Source organism: Pseudonaja textilis, chromosome Z (assembly GCF_049901715.1).
Source record: "Pseudonaja textilis isolate UNSWEBS1 chromosome Z, rPseTex1.2, whole genome shotgun sequence".
NCBI classification, from domain to species: Eukaryota; Metazoa; Chordata; class Lepidosauria; order Squamata; family Elapidae; genus Pseudonaja; species Pseudonaja textilis.
Window position 1 is genome coordinate 110758791 of NC_142008.1, and position 18731 is coordinate 110777521.

General features: G+C 37.3%; 3 protein-coding genes across 3 annotated transcripts; all 3 read right to left on the reverse strand.

Annotated features, from left to right (window-relative positions):
- Positions 1 to 569: 569 nt before the first annotated feature.
- Positions 570 to 1514, reverse strand: LOC113451198 (olfactory receptor 5P76-like). The gene has a single exon (XM_026722565.2). It carries the CDS (start codon positions 1512 to 1514, stop codon positions 570 to 572), a length of 945 nt encoding a protein of 314 aa, XP_026578350.2.
- An 11808-nt stretch (positions 1515 to 13322) lies between these two features.
- Positions 13323 to 14063, reverse strand: LOC113451197 (olfactory receptor 5V1-like). The gene has a single exon (XM_026722564.2). It carries the CDS (start codon positions 14061 to 14063, stop codon positions 13323 to 13325), a length of 741 nt encoding a protein of 246 aa, XP_026578349.2.
- A 3369-nt stretch (positions 14064 to 17432) lies between these two features.
- On the reverse strand, positions 17433 to 18377 carry LOC113451196 (olfactory receptor 1D2-like). The gene has a single exon (XM_026722563.1). It carries the CDS (start codon positions 18375 to 18377, stop codon positions 17433 to 17435), a length of 945 nt encoding a protein of 314 aa, XP_026578348.1.
- Positions 18378 to 18731: the final 354 nt, after the last annotated feature.

Sequence of the window (18731 nt, forward strand, 5' to 3'; positions counted from 1 at the left end):
TTGCAATTCCTATTTAGCATTTTCCAGGGTTATATTTAAAAAAACAACATGTTCATCACATATTAGCTATATATGTTAGGCAGTACAATATTTTTATGGCTGATACAATGTAGAGCTACAATTTTTAAACCATTAGTATTAGATTGCATTGAGTGATGAAAAAGGTACAATCTTTGCAGGGCTATGTCATTTTATTGTGTGTTTCAACCAAATTAATAACATTTGCCTGAAGATTTTTCTCAATGTTGTTCTACTTTTCTTACCTTTTCTTACCTTAATGTTGTTCTACTTTTGTTACCTTATCTCTGAGAGGTTATGCAGTTCCTCTTCTGCAGTAGCTTTTCAGTAATTGAAAAAGATTGAGCTTTCATAGCTTTCAATTACAAGGCTTTCTTTGAACAAAGTTGGAGGAATCAGAGTTAAATTGCATCCCAGTCAATTGATAATCATGTCTGATGTTTCAAAAACTTATCAGAAATAAAACGCTGAATTATTTCAGTGAAGTATTGATAATGATTTAAAAAATAAGCTTTGAGTCAAAAGAGATGAATTCAACAGGATATGAATCTTCATGGTTTTTCTTCAAAGTTCCTTCTTTTCAACACCTTGATCACAGCCCTGTGGACATCCTTATTCCGCAAAGTGTAAATGATAGGGTTAAGCAGGGGAGTGACCACAAGATACATAACTGCAACCTTTTTGTTCCTATCAGGAGATAAGTGTGATTGCGGGATTATGTATATAGAGATGATGGTTCCATAGAACACAATGACCACAGCAAGATGGGAGCCACAGGTCGAGAAAACCTTATAACGTCTTGCAACTGACTGCATTTGAAAAATTGAATGGAGGATACAACTATAGGAACACAAGATAACCAAAAAGGGAACCAGAACTACAAATGCTGATAGACCATTAAGTATGTCTTTGGTATGCTTTACATCATCACATGCAAGATCTAGCAAAAAATGCAGCTCACAGAAAAAGTGGTTAATGAAATTGGGACCACAGAAGGAATGACGAAAGATGCAAACAGTAGTGACCATTGAGAAAAGGAAGCCTATGATCCAGCAGGAGATGGCAAGCAGATGTTGGCACTTTCTGTTCATGGCAGAGGCATATCTCAAGGGGTTGCAGATGGCCAAGTAGCGATCATAAGCCATGACACCCAAGAGCAGGCATTCAGTACTGCCCAAACTCAGAGCAGTGCCTCCCTGTAAGATGCAACCTATTGAGGAAAGCACTCCTTTTCCAGCCAACAGGTGGGCTAAAGTCTGAGGCACAGAGCTGGTGACATACGTTATGTCCAGAATTGCAAGATGGCTGAGGAAGAAGTACATAGGTGTGTGCAGTTGAGCATCAATGTTTACCAATATGATAATTAGCAGGTTACCCAAAACTGTGAGTAAGTACATTGTTAGGAAGACCACAAATAGCACAATGCATTGATTTTGATAAGATGTGAGTCCTAAGAGAACGAACCCTGTTTCTGAAGTGAAATTCTCAGCACGCATCTTGGCATTCTGCCTACAGAGCAATTGTTAGACAATGAGTTTAAATACAAAACACGGAGAGAGAAAAGGAAGAATAATCTGTACATCCACTATAACTCAATATCAGCTGAGTATGCTTGATTTCCAATCCAACTGTCTGGATTCTACCTTTTGATTAGGTCAGAACAGGACCAAAACATTATCAATTGATCATCACAATGTATATCCTAGATATACATTGTGATAATCCTAGATAATGAACCAACTCCTATCTCAGGATTGCCATTATGAAACCTGAATGTTGGAATGATTCACACACAATTTGTCCTCCAGACAGAAATCAATGCATTAATAGAATCTCGGTTGAGCCTTGGTGGTGCAGTGGTTAGAGTATAGTACTGTAGGCTACTTCTGCTGACTGTCGACTGACTGCAATTTGGCAGTTCAAATACCCCCAGGCTCAAGGTTGACTCAGTCTTCCCTCCTTCCATGGTGGGTAAAATGGGGATCCAAAATTATTGGGGGCAATATGCTGTCTCTGTAAACCATTTAGGGAGGGCTAAAGGGTGGCATGACACACTATATTCCTTTATCTGTAACCTCCACGGAATGAATATATTGTATGTTCTTAAGTAGCTTTGTAAGAAATCCTTTGTCCATTGGGAAACAATTAAGTTAGGATCCTCTTCTGCCAAAGTTATCAATAACATAGAAACTTATAAACTTAACTCATACAATCATTTCAAAATGCTCAATACATTTTGAAGAGTTCCCTTAGTTTATAAACTAAGTATATTGTTATTTATGCATTCTTAGATTGACTTGTGACTCTTTACAGATCATAGATGTCTAAGGTCTATTTCATAAAACATGCTATTATAGGTGAATTACGGTGACAATATCTCAGGGAGTTTTGAAATGATAAGATTTGTTTATATTGAGATAGGGATCATTCAGTGGGAATTGTATGAGCAGCCACCACACAGCTTGCTTTTGGAAGCTTTTTTGCTGCTCTACATGAGATGTAGTTTCCTGGTAACTTAACAGAAATGATACCAAAGCTGGACTGTCAAAGAAGCATCCTGAAAAAAGAGAGAGGGGGATGGATGAAGAGAGAGGGAGAGGGAGAGGGAGGGGGGGATCAGCTTTGATTGCCAACAAAACAGTATCAGTTAAATCCACAGGAGCAGAATTCAACTTGAAACATACTTTACCTTTATGAAGCAATTGTTCAGGAACAGAAGAGAAATGGCATCATTTCCTTCCTTAATATAAGGGGAGCTTTTATTAACTAGTGGCCCACTTAATGGAAATTATTCCATTCCCCTTGATCCTCTTCAGTAAATCATTATAAATGTTTTGCTCCTTCTTTAAACTGCTTAATTAATGTTATGGGGTTTAAAGAAAACAAATCTTCCCCTAATCAATAGTGTTAAATCTTTGGGGGTTTTTATGAGCTGGTTTCCAAGTAAATATGGATGATGAAAAGTTTTTTGAATTCAAAATTAATATCATTAATTAAGAAAGGAATACAGATATGGACATATATTGGGCTTCTGTTACTATATTTACCTAAATCAAATATGATGATTTTAAGGACTTCCGGTGGTGTCCTCCTCACTGATGAACCGGAGACTGCAATTGTCCATGGCTTTGATCCATGCTCTCCTATTAGAGGGCCCTGAGTGTCAGCTTTTGGGAGCAGAGCTATCCTGTAGTGGTGGTTAAGAAGGGGGAGACTGCCAGCTGGCTCAAGGAGAGCCACAGCTCTCCTCCTCCTCCCACACTAAGATGATTTTTTTCCCATTTTTATGAGATGTCCCTGAGAAAAAAAATTCTCCATGATTTTCCAAGGAAACCAACCAGAACTACATGTTAAGAGTCTCGAGCATAAACTTTATTGTTATACAATCATGTTTCAAGACTCTTACCACAATGGCTGCATTTCCTTGGGAATGACACACTAAGACAGAGATCTCAAAACTTGGCAACTTTAAGACTTGTGGACTTCAACTCCCAGATTTCCTCAGCCAGCTATACCATGCAGCCATGCTATGCTGGCTGAGGACTTCTGAGAGGTAAGTCTTAAAGTTGCCAAGTTTGGGGACTCCTGCACTAAGGGTTCAAGGATTCTCGGGGAGGACTGGCTTGTGCTGCTCACTGCAGTGCAACAACTCTAAACTTGAGCCCCTCTTGACATCTCCCTCCTGTCTTGCTTCAGATTCCATCACAATGATTAGAGCTTGATGAAGTCACACTTATGGAAGGCAAGACATCTTCACCTTTGATGAATAATTGTTAGATGTTCCAGAATAAATAATAAGCCATGGAGAAAATGATATCCCTAAGAAATAGGAAGTTAATGCCTATTAGTTCTACTATTTCTTATTCTGACACATTCTACTCTTTAGAGGGTTGATTAAAAGTGGTTGGAGGAACATTCTCCATGGTGCTTTTTAGTTAATCTCTGTTGTAGAACTGTGAGAGGAGTTGCTTTTTTTTTTGTAAAGTTTTATTAATTTACAAAAAACAATACACAAACAAAACATAAGACATAAGAACATAAAACATCTTTTTCAACAACTACTTAAGAAAAACAAATAAAACATCTCATTTGAATACAATATAATTCTAAATTATCACATTTCAACACATAACTTCTTATATATTCAACTTCATATCTTATTACTGTTTTCCACCTTCTTACTATTTCTTCCTTTATTTCTATTCAGTTTTATTCATTCATATATTTCATCTTACTATATTTCATATTGTTACTATTTTATATGTTCTTATCCGATATTACTCCTCAAAAAACAAATATAAACTAACAAACACATAACATAGAAAAAAGTATAAAACTTCTTTTTAGAAAGTGGCTTAACCCCGGGTTTTAACTTTTGATACAGACTTAAATTAAATTCATGCTCAGCTTATATACTATTTCATATTCTATTAAAGATTCTACATTTTACGGATATCTTCTCCCCTTTTTTCACTCTCTTAATTCTACTTTATTTATTTAATCTCAATTTAAATCATTTCACTTGTATTTTTTGTCCGTTCTTTTTCAATCATCCATTTATCTTTCTCTTAAACACAATCTTGTCCCTGTAATAACTGGTTGAAGTATGACACCTTTCTATTTCCCCCCCAGATTCAATGCTTAAAATTAAACATTATTTCTATTCTGATTCTGCTTAGTACATTCTAAATACCATTTAAAGAAAAAAAAACAGACGTAATATTCTTATAAATATTAAAAATAGTATTCCCTAACAAATTAGTTAAATACACATCAATTACACAATCCCTACAATATTTTATTGACACATATTTCAAATACAAATATAAAATGCAATCTTGTGTACCTTTGCAGAATCTCTATTAAAACTTTATTTTACCCTTTATCTCTAAAAAAAAGTTGCTTATAAACAAAACAAACAACATCTTGTTTAAATTCCTTATAACTTCCCTTTGCTTTGTCTCTTCCTTCCTTATCAAATCTAGCCTTTTTACCCCCCCACCTCTCAATCTTCCACTTTTTAATCTCCCCTCTCTGTTGCATTCCTTTTTTCCATTGCTTTCTATCATTATATCGATTTTTCACCTTTCTTTTCCCTTTCTTAATTGTTTTTTAGAGCTTAAATTCTTGATTTTCTTCTCCTTTTTACCCTTTTTGAAATCAATGTCCATTCAAGATGGGTTCTTCTTCATCGTCCCAGCCTCTTTCTTGTTGCATTTCCTGGTAAGCACAAATCGCCATTTCTAAAAAGCCAAAAAAATAGATCCAAGAGAGCCATCTTCCCCCTGAAGTTTTTCAAACTGCATTTTCAATTCTTCAAAGGACACCATTATGAGCAGAAAAAGATTTTTTTTTTTTAAGCAGTCCAAATGTTTTCTTAGTCTTTCCAAAGATAGTTAAAGTCCCAAAGTCATTTGCTCTTCCTGGGGAGAATTCAATTAGATAATTCCAAGACATTTTTTGGAAGTTTGGAAGTTTAATTACAGTTTAGTCTCTAATCTTATAAAGCTCCAAGCAGTCTTCTTCAACAAACGTTAGTATAAATCATTTATCTCTCTTCCTTCCCCTTAAAGCAAAAAGATTTAAGTTTTAAAGAATCAATATTTGAAGATATAATTTCCCCTTGGCTTCAATTTTGAAAGTAAATACCTTTCTATTGCCAATACGGGTGTTTCAGGTTTCCATCTGCTGCCTCCATGGGAAGGAAAATGAGAAAAAGAAAAGGTTTTCCCTTTCTCATCCACCGCAGCTTACCGATCCTTTGGAAGACAATAAATCACTTGAAAAGCCAAAGTTCCAGGGTATTCAGATGTTAATTGTTGTCCCGGCTCAGCCAAAAGCTTTCTCTGTTTTTTCTTTATTCAGCACCCCTCCTGCGCAATCTTTTCCCGGATGCCAGCCTCTTCATGGCGGCCATAAGACCGCCGCTGCATCGTCTTGAGAAAAGGAAGTTTAAAACTGGATGGGGGGGGATCTGCGACATCCCCATACCCTTCCCCAGATCTTCCCTGTCTTCGGCTGATTCTACAAAGCAGCCTTATCCTCCAAATCCATCAGGATTGGAGGCACCAAGACGGTGAGCACAGCAGGGATCGTGAAGAGACGCAAATCCCTGCTGCCACCAAGGCTGGCAAGCGGAAGTGTCCCCTGGAGTTGCTTTTCAATCAGCACTACAAAAGGTCATGGAATTCCAGTTTTAGTTAATATACTAGCCAGGAAAATTCTAGCCAGACAATATTTCTTCATTATTTTTTAACTTTTTAATTGTAGATTTTGAAACTCAAAAAAAAAAAAAAATCAAACTAAACAGACACCAATATTGTCAATCAAATTATTAACTTGGCAGATGCAAATAACATTGTGATCTCTTGTATCAGTATTCATTGTAAATTTTTAAAGATTTATATACAAGAGTTGCTCCTTAGCCAAAATTCTTGTAATCAAAAATAAAGAAAAAGAAATGATTTTATGTGATGTACCAGAAAAGTTACCTTTGATTCAGTTTGGGAATAAATGACTCTTTTTGCAAAATATAATAGGCCAATATTTTTTAGATTTTCCACAGGATGTACAAATGTTGCTAGTGTTTTGACTTTTCAGATCCTTTTAATAAGTTTGCTTTTATATAAAATAAATATCATTTTAAAATATAGTGGTCTTTGTCCAGCATATAGTCAAAAGCAGGTATTTTTTTAAAAAGGAAATAATGAAAAAAATATTTTAAAAACACAATAATAAAACAAAATGTTTATTTTATTTATTTGTTTTATTAAATTTTTTGATTACCCATTTAAGCATAAGGTAGCTCTGGGCAGTTTACAATACAAATATTTACAATGTACAACATAACATTATTTTATTTTATTGCTTACACTTTATGTCAATCAAAGGACTCCTTTGCAGCTACTAAAAGCAAACTTATTAAAAGGATCAAATTCAGATGAAGGAAGTCTGCATTATGTATATAAAAATTATCTTATTATATATTTTTATATGCTATGGGTTGAGAAAAGGGACATCATCAAAGGTTAAGCTGTTTGGAAATTATAAACAGAATAGAATAAGCCATGGAAACACAGCAGCATCTTTTCAATCTCCAAAGACTTCTTCCTGTTGGACTTGGATGGAAATCAATTTCTGCTCTAGAAAGTTATGGACTCACCTTTGTTATAGATTGATTAGCAAAAACTGGATTGTCACTGTGAGATATACTTTTGATTCCTTACTTTTAACAGCAGACAGGAGAAGATCAAAGTCTCTTTCCATCTCAATATTCCCATTTCAGCACACTTGTTGAAGTATAGAGATGCTGATAGAAGAAGTTACTGCTCCAATTTCATCTCCCTTTCTCTTAACATGCCAACCTGCCTACTCCTGCCATATGGTCTTACAATGATCTGCTTCAGTACTGATCAGCAAAAACTTTCCATAAATTTGGAAGGATCTCTGATTGAGAATATTAGGAAGGCAAAGATTTAGAAAATGAATTCAAAGATCTCCTCCAGTGAAGAAGGTGACACCAGATAACAACTGGGACTAAACTGAACTAACTGCTTGAGTTTGAAATGGTCCCAATTTAATTTTTTTCACTTTGGGCATACAATGATTTTAGCAGCAGAGGTATATGTCTATGAGCATACACAGCAAAGTTGTGTGAATGTGGCTTTTATATTTAGTATTTTAGTATTTATTTGTTTTGTCAATTGCTTACAAGATAAAGTATAAGAATAAATATAGTTTTGAATACATGAGATAGATACTTATAAGAAAAAAAACAACAATAGGACAGGGATGGTAGGCATGATTGATGCGCTGATGCATGCCCCCTACAGGCCTCTTAGGAGGAGGGTGAGGTCAATAGTAGACAGTCTAAGGTTAAAGGTTTTGGGGTTGGGGGAAGAAACCACAGAGTCAGGTAGAGTATTACAATAGTTTACATCTATTGTGTGCTCTTGTATTGTTATGATTAAAGCGGAAGTATTCATTTGCATGTAGGACATTGAAATGTATGATTTTACATGCTATATTTAGATTGGACCAGAGGCGGCGTAGTTCTAGGTTTTCTAGGACTAGTGTTTCAAGTCTGGTGGCATCAGGTATTCTGCAAAGAGTAGAGGAGCGGAGAACTCTTCTTGTGAAATATTTCTGGACTTTTTCCAATTGTGTTACTATCAGATACATGATATAGGTTCCAAACTGATGAGCTGCATTCAAGAATAGGTCTAGCGAATGTTTTGTATGCTCTAGTTAGTAGTGTGATATTACCAGAGAAGAAGCTATGTAGAATTAAACTGACAACTCTTAATGCCTTTTTGGCTATGTAGTTACAGTGGACTCTAGCACTTAGATCATTTTAGATGAGTACTCCAAGGTCCTTGACAAAGTTTAGATCCTCAACAAGGTCTTGACTATTTAGCTTGTATTTTATTTTCTGATTTTTTTCTACCAATATGTAAGACGGAGCATTTATTTGTTGAGATTTGAAGTTGCCATTTGATTGACCATTCTGATACATAGCCAAGGTCTTTTTGGAGGGTAGTATTATTGTCTGTGGTGTTGAATTGCTTTACATCATCAGCGAAGAGAATGCAGTTGCTCTTAATATGATCACAGAGGTCATTTATGTAGAGTATGAAGAGAGTTGGTCCTAAAACACTGCCTTGGGGGACACCATTGCTGACAGGTAAAGAATTTGATAGGATGCTCCCAATTTTGACCATTTGTTGTCTGTTTGACAGGAATGCTTCTATCCAATTATGCAGATGTCCAGAGATACCATAAGATTTTAGTTTTAGGAGTAGTTTGTCTTGTACCACTGAATCAAAGGCTTTACTGAAGTCTTTGTAGATTGCGTCTATTGCTTTCTTTGATCGAGTTGGGTAGTCCATATGTTTCTGCAGTGCAAGAGCTGCAGATTACATGATAGTTTTTTTCTGAAAACAAATTGTTTATTAGAGAGTAGGTTGTTTGAGTCTAAGTGGAGGATAATGGATTGGTTAATAATTGATTCCACGACTTTAAAGGTGACACAACATAAGGAGATTGGTCTGTAATTTTCAACTAGGCTGGCGTCTCCCTTTTTCAAGATGGGGATGACCCTGGCCTGTGACCATAGTTTTGGCAAGGAGCTGGTCCTGAAAGATTTTTCAAAGATTATGCTTAGAGGTTTGGCTATGGCAGTGGATAGCTTTTCTAAGAAGTAGGCACATATTCTGTCTGGTCCAATAGATAGGGATAGTTTTAGATTGCGCAGTGCTTTTTCAACAATGTCTTCTGTAAAATCAATATGTATTAGATCATTGTAGTTGTCTGTGGTTTGACTAGGAAGTACTGGGCTTGATCCATTGCTGTTTACAAATACTGAGCCAAAGAATGTGTTAAAAAGGTTTGCTTTGAAGGTGTCATTATTGCAGTCTTTGCCATTAGGTCCTTTCAGGGGTGGGATGGACCTTGATTCTTTTAGTTTGTAGTTTACAAAATTGTAGAAAGCGTGGGTGGAATTTGTGCATAGAAGGTTTTCCTCTTGTTTAATGTGATAATTAGTGCATTCAGTTTTTATCGGGTAACATAGATTTTTGTATCGGCTTTTGAAGTTGGCAACATGAGCAGATCTGTTTTTTTGCCAAAGTGATCTCTTTTTGGATTGAAGCTTCCTTATTGTTATGGGTAATCTGTTTTTACTGGTTTTGGGAGTTGTTATTGGTACATATAGTTTGATGACTCTTTTGACTTCAAGTAAAAATATGTTGTAATGGTCTTCTAAGTATTTAATCCAATCAATAGAAATTACCAATCAAGGGAAGAGAGATTGTTGATTGTAAGATCATAGTTGCCTTTTTTGAAATTATAATTGGGGATTTTGTCATTGTGATGATTTTTGTATGGATGTATGTTGAGACAAAAGTCAATCATGTTGTGGTCACTGTTGGAAAAGGGTTCTTTAATTTGTATTCCATAAATTGAATTCAAACTGTTGCAGAAGATGAGATCAAGGCATTTGTTAAGCCTAGTATTGTTGGTTACTAGTTGTTCCAGTCCCAGATTTGTTACAGCATTGTAGAAGGTTGCATGTATGGGTTCAATTGTACATTCATTTAGGATCCAGTTAATATGAGGTAGATTGAAGTCACCAAGAAAGATAAAAGTGTGTGGGCAGGATGCTGCCCATGTTAGTAGTATATTTAGCTTGTTTATGTGTTCAATGTCATAATCAGAGGCTCTGTAACATAGTAAGAACCGAAATGTGATATTTAAGGTCAGTTCATAGATAATGGTCTCAGGAAGAGCAAGCTCTTGGGTAACTTGGATGTTTTTTAGATGTAAGGACTTTTTATAGAAGATAGCAACACCACCTCCTCTACGGATTTCACGATCAGATCAGTAAAGATGATACTGGGGTAATGGAGTCAGGGAGAGATGTGCTGAGCCATGTTTCACAGACAAATATGATGTCGAGTTTAGCTGTATTTAGTAAGAGGAGAAATTCAGGTATTTTATTTACAAGGCTTCTTGAATTGAGTAGCTTGCACTTAAGGCCAGTTGTAGTTTGAATTGAGGTAGTTGGGGGTGGGCATGCCTAGTCTTGGGTGATGGTGGATTGGTTGAAGAAGGTTTGGATGCTGAGTTGTGGGTTGTGTGACTTTCTTTTGAAAAAATCTTGTAGTAATCAAAATTTGATGGTAATCAATGTACAGGTCCTTCTCTCCATTGTCTAGACAATTTTTGAATTCTGTGCGTAGTATATGGGAGCGGGCACATAGCTATAAAGTCAGGTTAGGATGAGATTGGAGGTTTTTATGGTTGGTGTTGTTTTTGTGAGTGAATTTATAGTATAAATGAATTCATGTTTGCTTAATTCATTTTTGCAAATGACTCTGCAGAAGCGTGGGGCCACAGAGCCATCTCTGTTTTTTAGTTCCCCGCCAATGCGAGAAATATCAAGTATTTCATCAGGGGAGATAGATGCTTGATGCTTGATAGCCACTGATGATGTTCCAGGCAATTGTGATATCATCATTGTTATTAATGTCCTCTAGACCAGGGGTCCCCAACCACTGGGCCACGGACTGGTACCGCTCCGTGGAACATTTCCTACTGGGCCGCCGGTTTGCGGGGTGCCGCCATCTTGTTTGATGAGAAAGTGCTTCTGGGTGAGCTTTTCCAGTTAGAAAGCGGCATTTGGGTCCTGAAGGAATCCTCGCGCCTTAGTTTCATTGAAGTGGGGGGCTTCGAATGAAACTAAGGCACGAGGATTCTTTCAGCACCCAAGGCAAGGCAAGCCGAGCGACCGTCCTGAAGCTGTCCCAAAGTGAAGCCCATCGACAAAGGTACAAAGAAGGAGTTGAAGGTGGCAGGGAGAAGAAGGGGATGGCTGGCTGGCCGGTCGCTTGGCTCGCCTTGCCTTGTCATGTGACCTGATGCTGGTACCGGGCTGTGGATTATTTTGTGATGCTGGTACCGGGCTGTGGCACAAAAAAGGTTGGGGGCCTCTGCTTTAGACCAAATAAGATGGCATTAGGATGCTTTTGTTCGCACTTGACAGCTTTTCTGATGAGGATTGGGTTATCATTATTTGTTGGATTTATGGTGTTTTGTGGATTGGGTTGCAGTTGTTGGTTTTAGCTATTGGATTTCAGGTTTTTGTGTTGTATTCTGTGTTCAGGTTTTTGTGTTGTGTTCAGGACAGTATTGTTATTTTTATGTGTGGTAGAATATTGGAGTAGGATTCGTATTTTAATAGAGATATTCTTATAATAAAGAGAAAGATGAAACTATAAACTTTTCTTTGGGATTTAATGGAAAAAGACTTGGAAATAATTGGAACTCTGATCTTATATATGTTGACTGCAGACAGAGTATGATATGCACAAAAATGGAAAGACATTTTGATTTCCACCATGGATGAATGGCTACAGAAGCTGATGGAGTTGGCAGAAATGGTTAAATTGACTGTTTTGTTCAAAATAAAGAATATAAGTACTTTTGTTGTTACATAGAGAATGCTTCTGGATTTTCTGTTTGAGGTGAAATAAATGAAACTTTGATTTTGAGTTTTACTGACTTGATTCATTTCTTGTTATAGAAATGGTTACTTTATACAATTACAGAAAAGTAAAAAGTCAAGAAGAGTTCTCCACTCCTCTACTCATTACAGAATACCTTATACCACCAGACTTGAAACTCTAGACCTAGAAAACTTAGAACTACTCTGCCTTCGGTCCGATCTAAATATAATATATAAAATCATACTTTACAATGTCCTACCTGCAAATGAATACTTCAGCTTCAGCCATAACAATACAAGAGCACACAACAGATACAAACTCAAGGTTAACCACACCAAACTTGACTGCAGAAAATACGACTTCAGCAACAAAGTGGTCAATGTCTGGAATACTCTACCTGACTCTGTGGTTATTTTTCCCCAAACCCCCAAAACTTTAACCTTAGACTGTCTACTATTGACCTCACCCCCTTGCTAAGAGGTCTGTAGGGGATGTGCATAAGTGCACAAATGTGCCTATCACCCATGTCCTATTGTTTCTTTTTATTTTTCTTATAGATATCCATCTCATGTATTCAAAACTATGTTTATACTTATACATGTTATCTTGCAAGCGATTGAAAAAAAAAATAAAAAATAAAAATAAAAAGTCAAGGTTTGATGGTATTGCTTTAGTCTACTGCAAAAGAGGAAGTCAGAAATCAATGGGGTTTTAATCTTTTCTCCCCCCCCTCCTCACTTTTGTTACTTTTTCCCCTTCCCACTGTGTCCTACCATTTCCTTTTGTATTTTTGTATTTTATTCTATAATCTAAATAAATGATATTAAATTAAAATAATGATTATAATTTTACCTGACCTTCTTTGTCATTTTTGTTTCACTTCCAGAGTTAAACTGATATTGGCTATCTAGCAAATTTTAGACATAGATTCAACAATTTTTATTATAACTTCTATTCAGAATTTCCCAGGGATACCTTTCACAAACAATATTTTTTATCTTGTTAGGTAGCATAAATTAACAGTACAAATATTATCGTAGCTGAAAAAGTGTAGACCTACAGTTTTAAACCATTATATCAGTATTAGATTGCACTGAGTCATGAAAAAGGTACAATATTTGCAGTGCTATGTCATTTTATTAACAGAGTTAAATTGCATTCCAGTCAATTGATAATCATGTCTGATGTTTCAGAAACTTCTCAGAAATAAACAGCTGGATCATCTTAGTGAAATATTGATAATGACTTTAAAAAATAGGCTTTGAGTCAAAAGAGATGAATTCAACAGGATATGAATCTTCATGGTTTTTCTTCAAAGTTCCTTCTTTTCAACACCTTGATCACAGCCCTGTGGACATCCTTATTCCACAAAGTGTAAATGATGGTGTTAAGCAGGGGAGTGACCACAAGATACATAACTGCAACCTTTTTGTTCTGATCAGGAGATGAGTTTGATTGGGGGATTATGTATATAGACATGATGGTACCATAGAACAAGCTAACCACAGTAAGGTGGGAGCCACAGGTGGAGAAAACCTTATAACGTCCCGCAACTGACTGCATTTGAAAAATTGAATGGAGGATGCAACTATAGGAACACAAGATAACTGAAAAGGGAACCAAAACTTCAAATACTAATAGGCCATTAAGTATGTCTTTGGTGTGCTTTACATCATCACATGTAAGATCTAGCAAAAAACGCAGCTCACAGAAAAAGTGGTTAATGAAATTGGGACCACAGAAGGAATGATGAAAGATGCAAACAATAGTGACAGTTGAGAGAAGACAGCCTATGATCCAGCAGGAGGTGGCAAGGAGATGTTGGTGCTTTCTGTCCATAGCAGAGGCATATCTCAAGGGGTTGCAGATGGCCATGTAGCGATCATAAGCCATGACACCCAACAGCAAACATTCAGTAATGCCCAAGCTCAGAGTAGTGTCTCCCTGTAAGATGCAACCTATTGAGGAAAGCACTCCCTTTCCAGCCAAGAGGTGGGCTAAAGTCTGAGGCACAGAGCTGGTGACATACCCTATGTCCATGCTTGCAAGGTGGCTGAGGAAGAAGTACATAGGTGTGTGCAGTTGAGCATCAATGTTTACCAATATGATAATTAGCAGGTTACCCAAAACTGTGAGTAAGTACATTGTTAGGAAGACCACAAATAGCACAATGCATTGAGTTTGATGAGATGTGAGTCCTAAGAGAAGAACCCTGTTTCTGAAGTGAAGTTCTCAGCATGCATCTTGGCATTCTGCCTACAGAGCAATTGTTGGACAATGAGTTTAAATACAAAACACGGAGAGAGAAAAGGAAGAATAATCTGTACATCCACTATAACTCAATATCAGCTGAGAAATCTTGATTTCCAATGCATCTGTCTGGATTCTACCGTTTGATTAGTTCTGAATAGTACAAAGACATTGTCAATGGATTATTATAACCTGTTGTATTTGCCAGATAATGAATCAAAGAGTGCTGTTATGAAACATAAATGTTGAAATGATCACACACAATTTATCCTCCGACAGAAATCAATGCATTAATAGAATCTGGAACTTCTGCCTAATACTTATAGGAGGGCTATAGGCTAGTATTAGAAAAAGTGAGAAATACTGGAAGGACAGTAAGGGGTGATACACCACACCTAAATGATCTACAGTAGTTGTGTAAGAAGTCCTTTGTCCTTTGGGAAAGAATGCAGGCAGGATGTTCTTCATTCAAAATTACCAATAATATAGAAACTTATAACTCATACCAATCAAAATCTTTTGAACAGTTCTCAAAGTCTTTTGAGCAGTTCCTTTGTATTGTATACCAAGTATATTGTTATTTATACATTACTTATATTGTCTTGTTACCTTACAGGGATGTAGATATTGAAGGTCTGTTCGATAGACCCTACTATCATGTGTGAATTATGGTGACAATATCTTAATGGGTTCTGAAATGATAATATTTGTCTATATTTAGGTAGGCATCATTCAGTAGGAATTGTATGAGCAGCTACTCCATGATTTGCTTTTGGAACATTTTTGCTGCTCTACCTGAGATGTAGTTTCTTGGTAATCTAATAGAAATTGTGTCATAGCTGGACTTGGGAGTCAAAGGAACATCCTGAAGAGAGAGAGAGGAATGAATGGAGAGAGGGGGGGGAGAAGGGGGGGAGGAGAGAAAAATGGTTGCAGGAACTGGACATGGCTAGTCTAGTGAAGAGAAGGACCAGGAGAGACATGATAGCAGTGTTCCAATATCTCAAGGGCTGCCACAAAGAAGAGGGTATCAAGCAATTCTCCAAAGTACCTGAGGGCAGGAGAAGGAGCAATGGGTGGAAACTAATCAAGGAGAGAACCAACGTAGAACTAAGGAGAAATTTCTTAACGGTTAGAACAATTAATCAGTGGAACAACTTGCCTCCAGAAGTTGTGAATGCTTCAACACTGGAAGATTTTAAGAAGAGATTGGACAACCATTTGTCTGAAGTGGTATAGGGTTTCCTGCCTAGGCAGGGGGTTGGACTAGAAGACCTCCAAGGTCCCTTCCAACTCTATTCTATTCTATTCTATTCTATTCTATTCTATTCTATTCTATTCTATTCTATTCTATTCTATTCTATTATCTTCATCTTGTGTGCCAGTTGCAACTTTTCTGGATCAGGAATCCCTGTGCGTCATTCAGAGTTAGAGTTCCCAGATCAGGAGCCCCCAGGAGTCATTCAAGCTTTGGTCATCTCACATTTGGACTACTGCAATGTGCTCTACATCAGGGCTACCTTTGAAGAGTATTCAGAAGCTACAGGTGGCATAGAACACAGTATTGAAGTACCCCATCTTATACCACTGCTCTTTGAGCTCCACTGGTTGCCAATTTGCTTCCAGGTGAAATTGAAAGTGATGCCTATCACCTTTAAAGCTTGGTCCAGATTACTGGCCCACCCACAGTAGCAATGGTGGCACAATGCAGATCCTGTCAATCAAGAAATTTCAGCTAGCAGAGATCAAGAGAAGAGCCTTCTCTGCCATGGCTCCTGCCCTCTGGAACATCTTACCTTGTGAGGTGAGATTGGCTCCCACTCTTCTGACCTTCTGCAAGAGCCTTAAAACCTGGTTCTGGCAGATGACTTGGGACCCCAAAGGGGAAGCTTTTACATTGGAAGTGATTGATTAACTAGGATCTAATCCCATCTCTCCCCCCAAATGCACACATCTAGCTCCCTCCTTCTCCATTATTTTGTCACAATGGTTTTATTTTGATTGCATTTTGGTTTTGATTGGATTGTCTCTTTATGGAGTTAGGGATATTTATTTTTGTTGATTTTATTGTTTTTCATGTAAGCCACCCAGGGTTGCTTCATAAGGAGAAATAAATTTAACTAGACAAATTATCATCTACATTGTAATTCATGCTGAAATTGATGCAGTCCTTCTATCTCTATAGCTTTGTCACTTTATTCTAGACATTGACAACTAAGAATCTGTCTGTTTTAAAGTCTTACTTAATATAGCCCTACTCTCTTCATTCTTCCGATATGCTATACCACAATTATGCAGTGTTACTTAGTAAAAAAAATGCCAACACTTTCTCAATAATAAATAGACTACAGGTAGTCCTCAACTTGTGACCATAATTGAGCCCCAAATTTCTATTGTTTAGTAAGACAATTGTTTAGTGAGCCTTGCCCCTTTTAAGGATTTTTCTTGCCACATTTATTAAGTGAATCACTGCTATAGTTAAGTTACTAACACAGTTGTTAGGTGAATTCGATTTCCTCATTGACTTTGCTTCCCAGGTCACAAAAGGTCACCACATCACCCCAGGACACATCATAAATATGAGTCAGTTGCTAAGCATCTAACACAAGGATGCTGCAATGGTCATAAGTATGAAAAACAGTCATAAGTTGCTTTTTCAGTGTTCAGTGTAACTTTGAATGTTCCTTATAAAACAGCAATAGGACATTATATATTGCTTCTCATTGCTTTACAGACCCCTCTAAGCAGTTTACAAAGTCAGCATATTGCCCCCAACAAACTGGGTCCTCATTTTACCCACCTCAGAAGGATGGAAGGCTGAGTCAACCTTGAGCCAGTGAGAATTGAATTGCCAAACTGCAGTCAGCTGGCAGTCAGCAGAAGTAGCCTGCAGTACTGCATTCTAACCACTGTGCTACCATGCCTCATGACAACTATTACAAATGGTTGTAAGTCGAGGACTACCTACAGTTCAACCACATTTAGATTTCCCTGAGTTTTGTTCATGTCAGCAACATTTGAAGATCCAGATTTAAATGTCATTCCACACAATCAAGTACCTCCCCTTAGGTCATCAGCTGGAAATATTTTGGTGCCATATTAAGAGTAAAAGCAAGCAGATTTTTGTTAAAACAAACAAATTGAGCAAAAGAAGTATATTCATGGCTTTTTCTCTAATCTACTTCTTTTCAACACCTTACTCATAGCCTTATGGACATCCTTGTTCCGCAGGGTATAGATGATAGGGTTAAGTAGAGGGGTCACCACAATGTACAAGACTGCAATTTTTTTCTCCCGGTCAGGATATGAACTTGATTGAGGGATTATGTATATAGAGATAATTGTACCATAGAACAAGGTGACCACAGCAAGGTGGGAGCCACAGGTAGAGACAGCTTTCTGCCAACCCGCAGCTGATTGCATTTGACAAATGGAATACAGGATGCAACTATAGGAATATAAAATAATAGAAAAAGGAACCAGAACAATAAATGCTGACAGACCATTAAGAATGGCTGTGGTGCATTTTATATTGCCACATGCCAACTTCAGGACAAATTGCAACTCACACGTGAAGTGGTTAATGGAATTACGACCACAGAAAGAATGACGAAAGATGCAAACGGCATTGACCATTGAGAAGAGGCAACCAATGATCCAGCAGGAGCTGGCAAGCAGATGTTGGAGTTTCTTGTCCATGGCAGAAGCATATTTTAAGGGATTGCAGATGGCCAAGTAGCGATCATAAGCCATGACTCCCAAGAGCAGGCATTCTGTACTGCCCATGCTCAGTGCACTGCCTCCTTGTAACATGCAACGTATCGAGGATAGCATTCCATTTCCAGCCAAGAGATGGGCTAGTGTCTGAGGCAAAGTGGTAGTGACATACACAATCTCTGTGCCTGCAAGATGGCTGAGGAAGTAGTACATAGGTGTGTGTAGTTGAGCATCAAAACATACTAGTATGATGATCAATAGGTTACCTAATACTGTAAGCAAGTAGATTATGAGGAAGATCATGAAGAGCAAAATCTGTTCGTTTCGCTGATGGGTAAGTCCCAAAAGGATAAACCCTTTTCCCATGGTGAAGTTCTCAGATCTCATTTGGGCATCCTGAGGAGAGTGGAGATATTGATGGATACTGAGATCAAAACAAAAACCAAAAACCAAGAAACAATAGAAGAGGGAGAAAAAACCTTTTTTTTTCCCCAAAGCATTATACTATAGTATAATCTAAGCTCTGAATTCCTTAATTTTCAATCCAAGTTAGTGGCCATTACTGATCATAGATTTGTAGGGTCCTTAGTGCTCTCTGAGCTTGGTAGTTTCATTACCAACATCATGATGTTACCTAGTTTGATAATGAAACACCTGCAAGCAAACCACAAAGCTCACACAGCACTAAGGACCCCACAATTCAATTCTGAGCTGCAAATATTCTCTTCTATTGGGATTATA

Excerpts from the sequence above, each read along its gene's own strand:
- LOC113451198 (XM_026722565.2), bottom strand. The coding sequence starts at position 1,514 with ATGCGTGCTGAGAATTTCACTTCAGAAACAGGGTTCGTTCTCTTAGGA.
- LOC113451197 (XM_026722564.2), bottom strand. The coding sequence starts at position 14,063 with ATGGACATAGGGTATGTCACCAGCTCTGTGCCTCAGACTTTAGCCCAC.
- LOC113451196 (XM_026722563.1), bottom strand. The coding sequence starts at position 18,377 with ATGAGATCTGAGAACTTCACCATGGGAAAAGGGTTTATCCTTTTGGGA.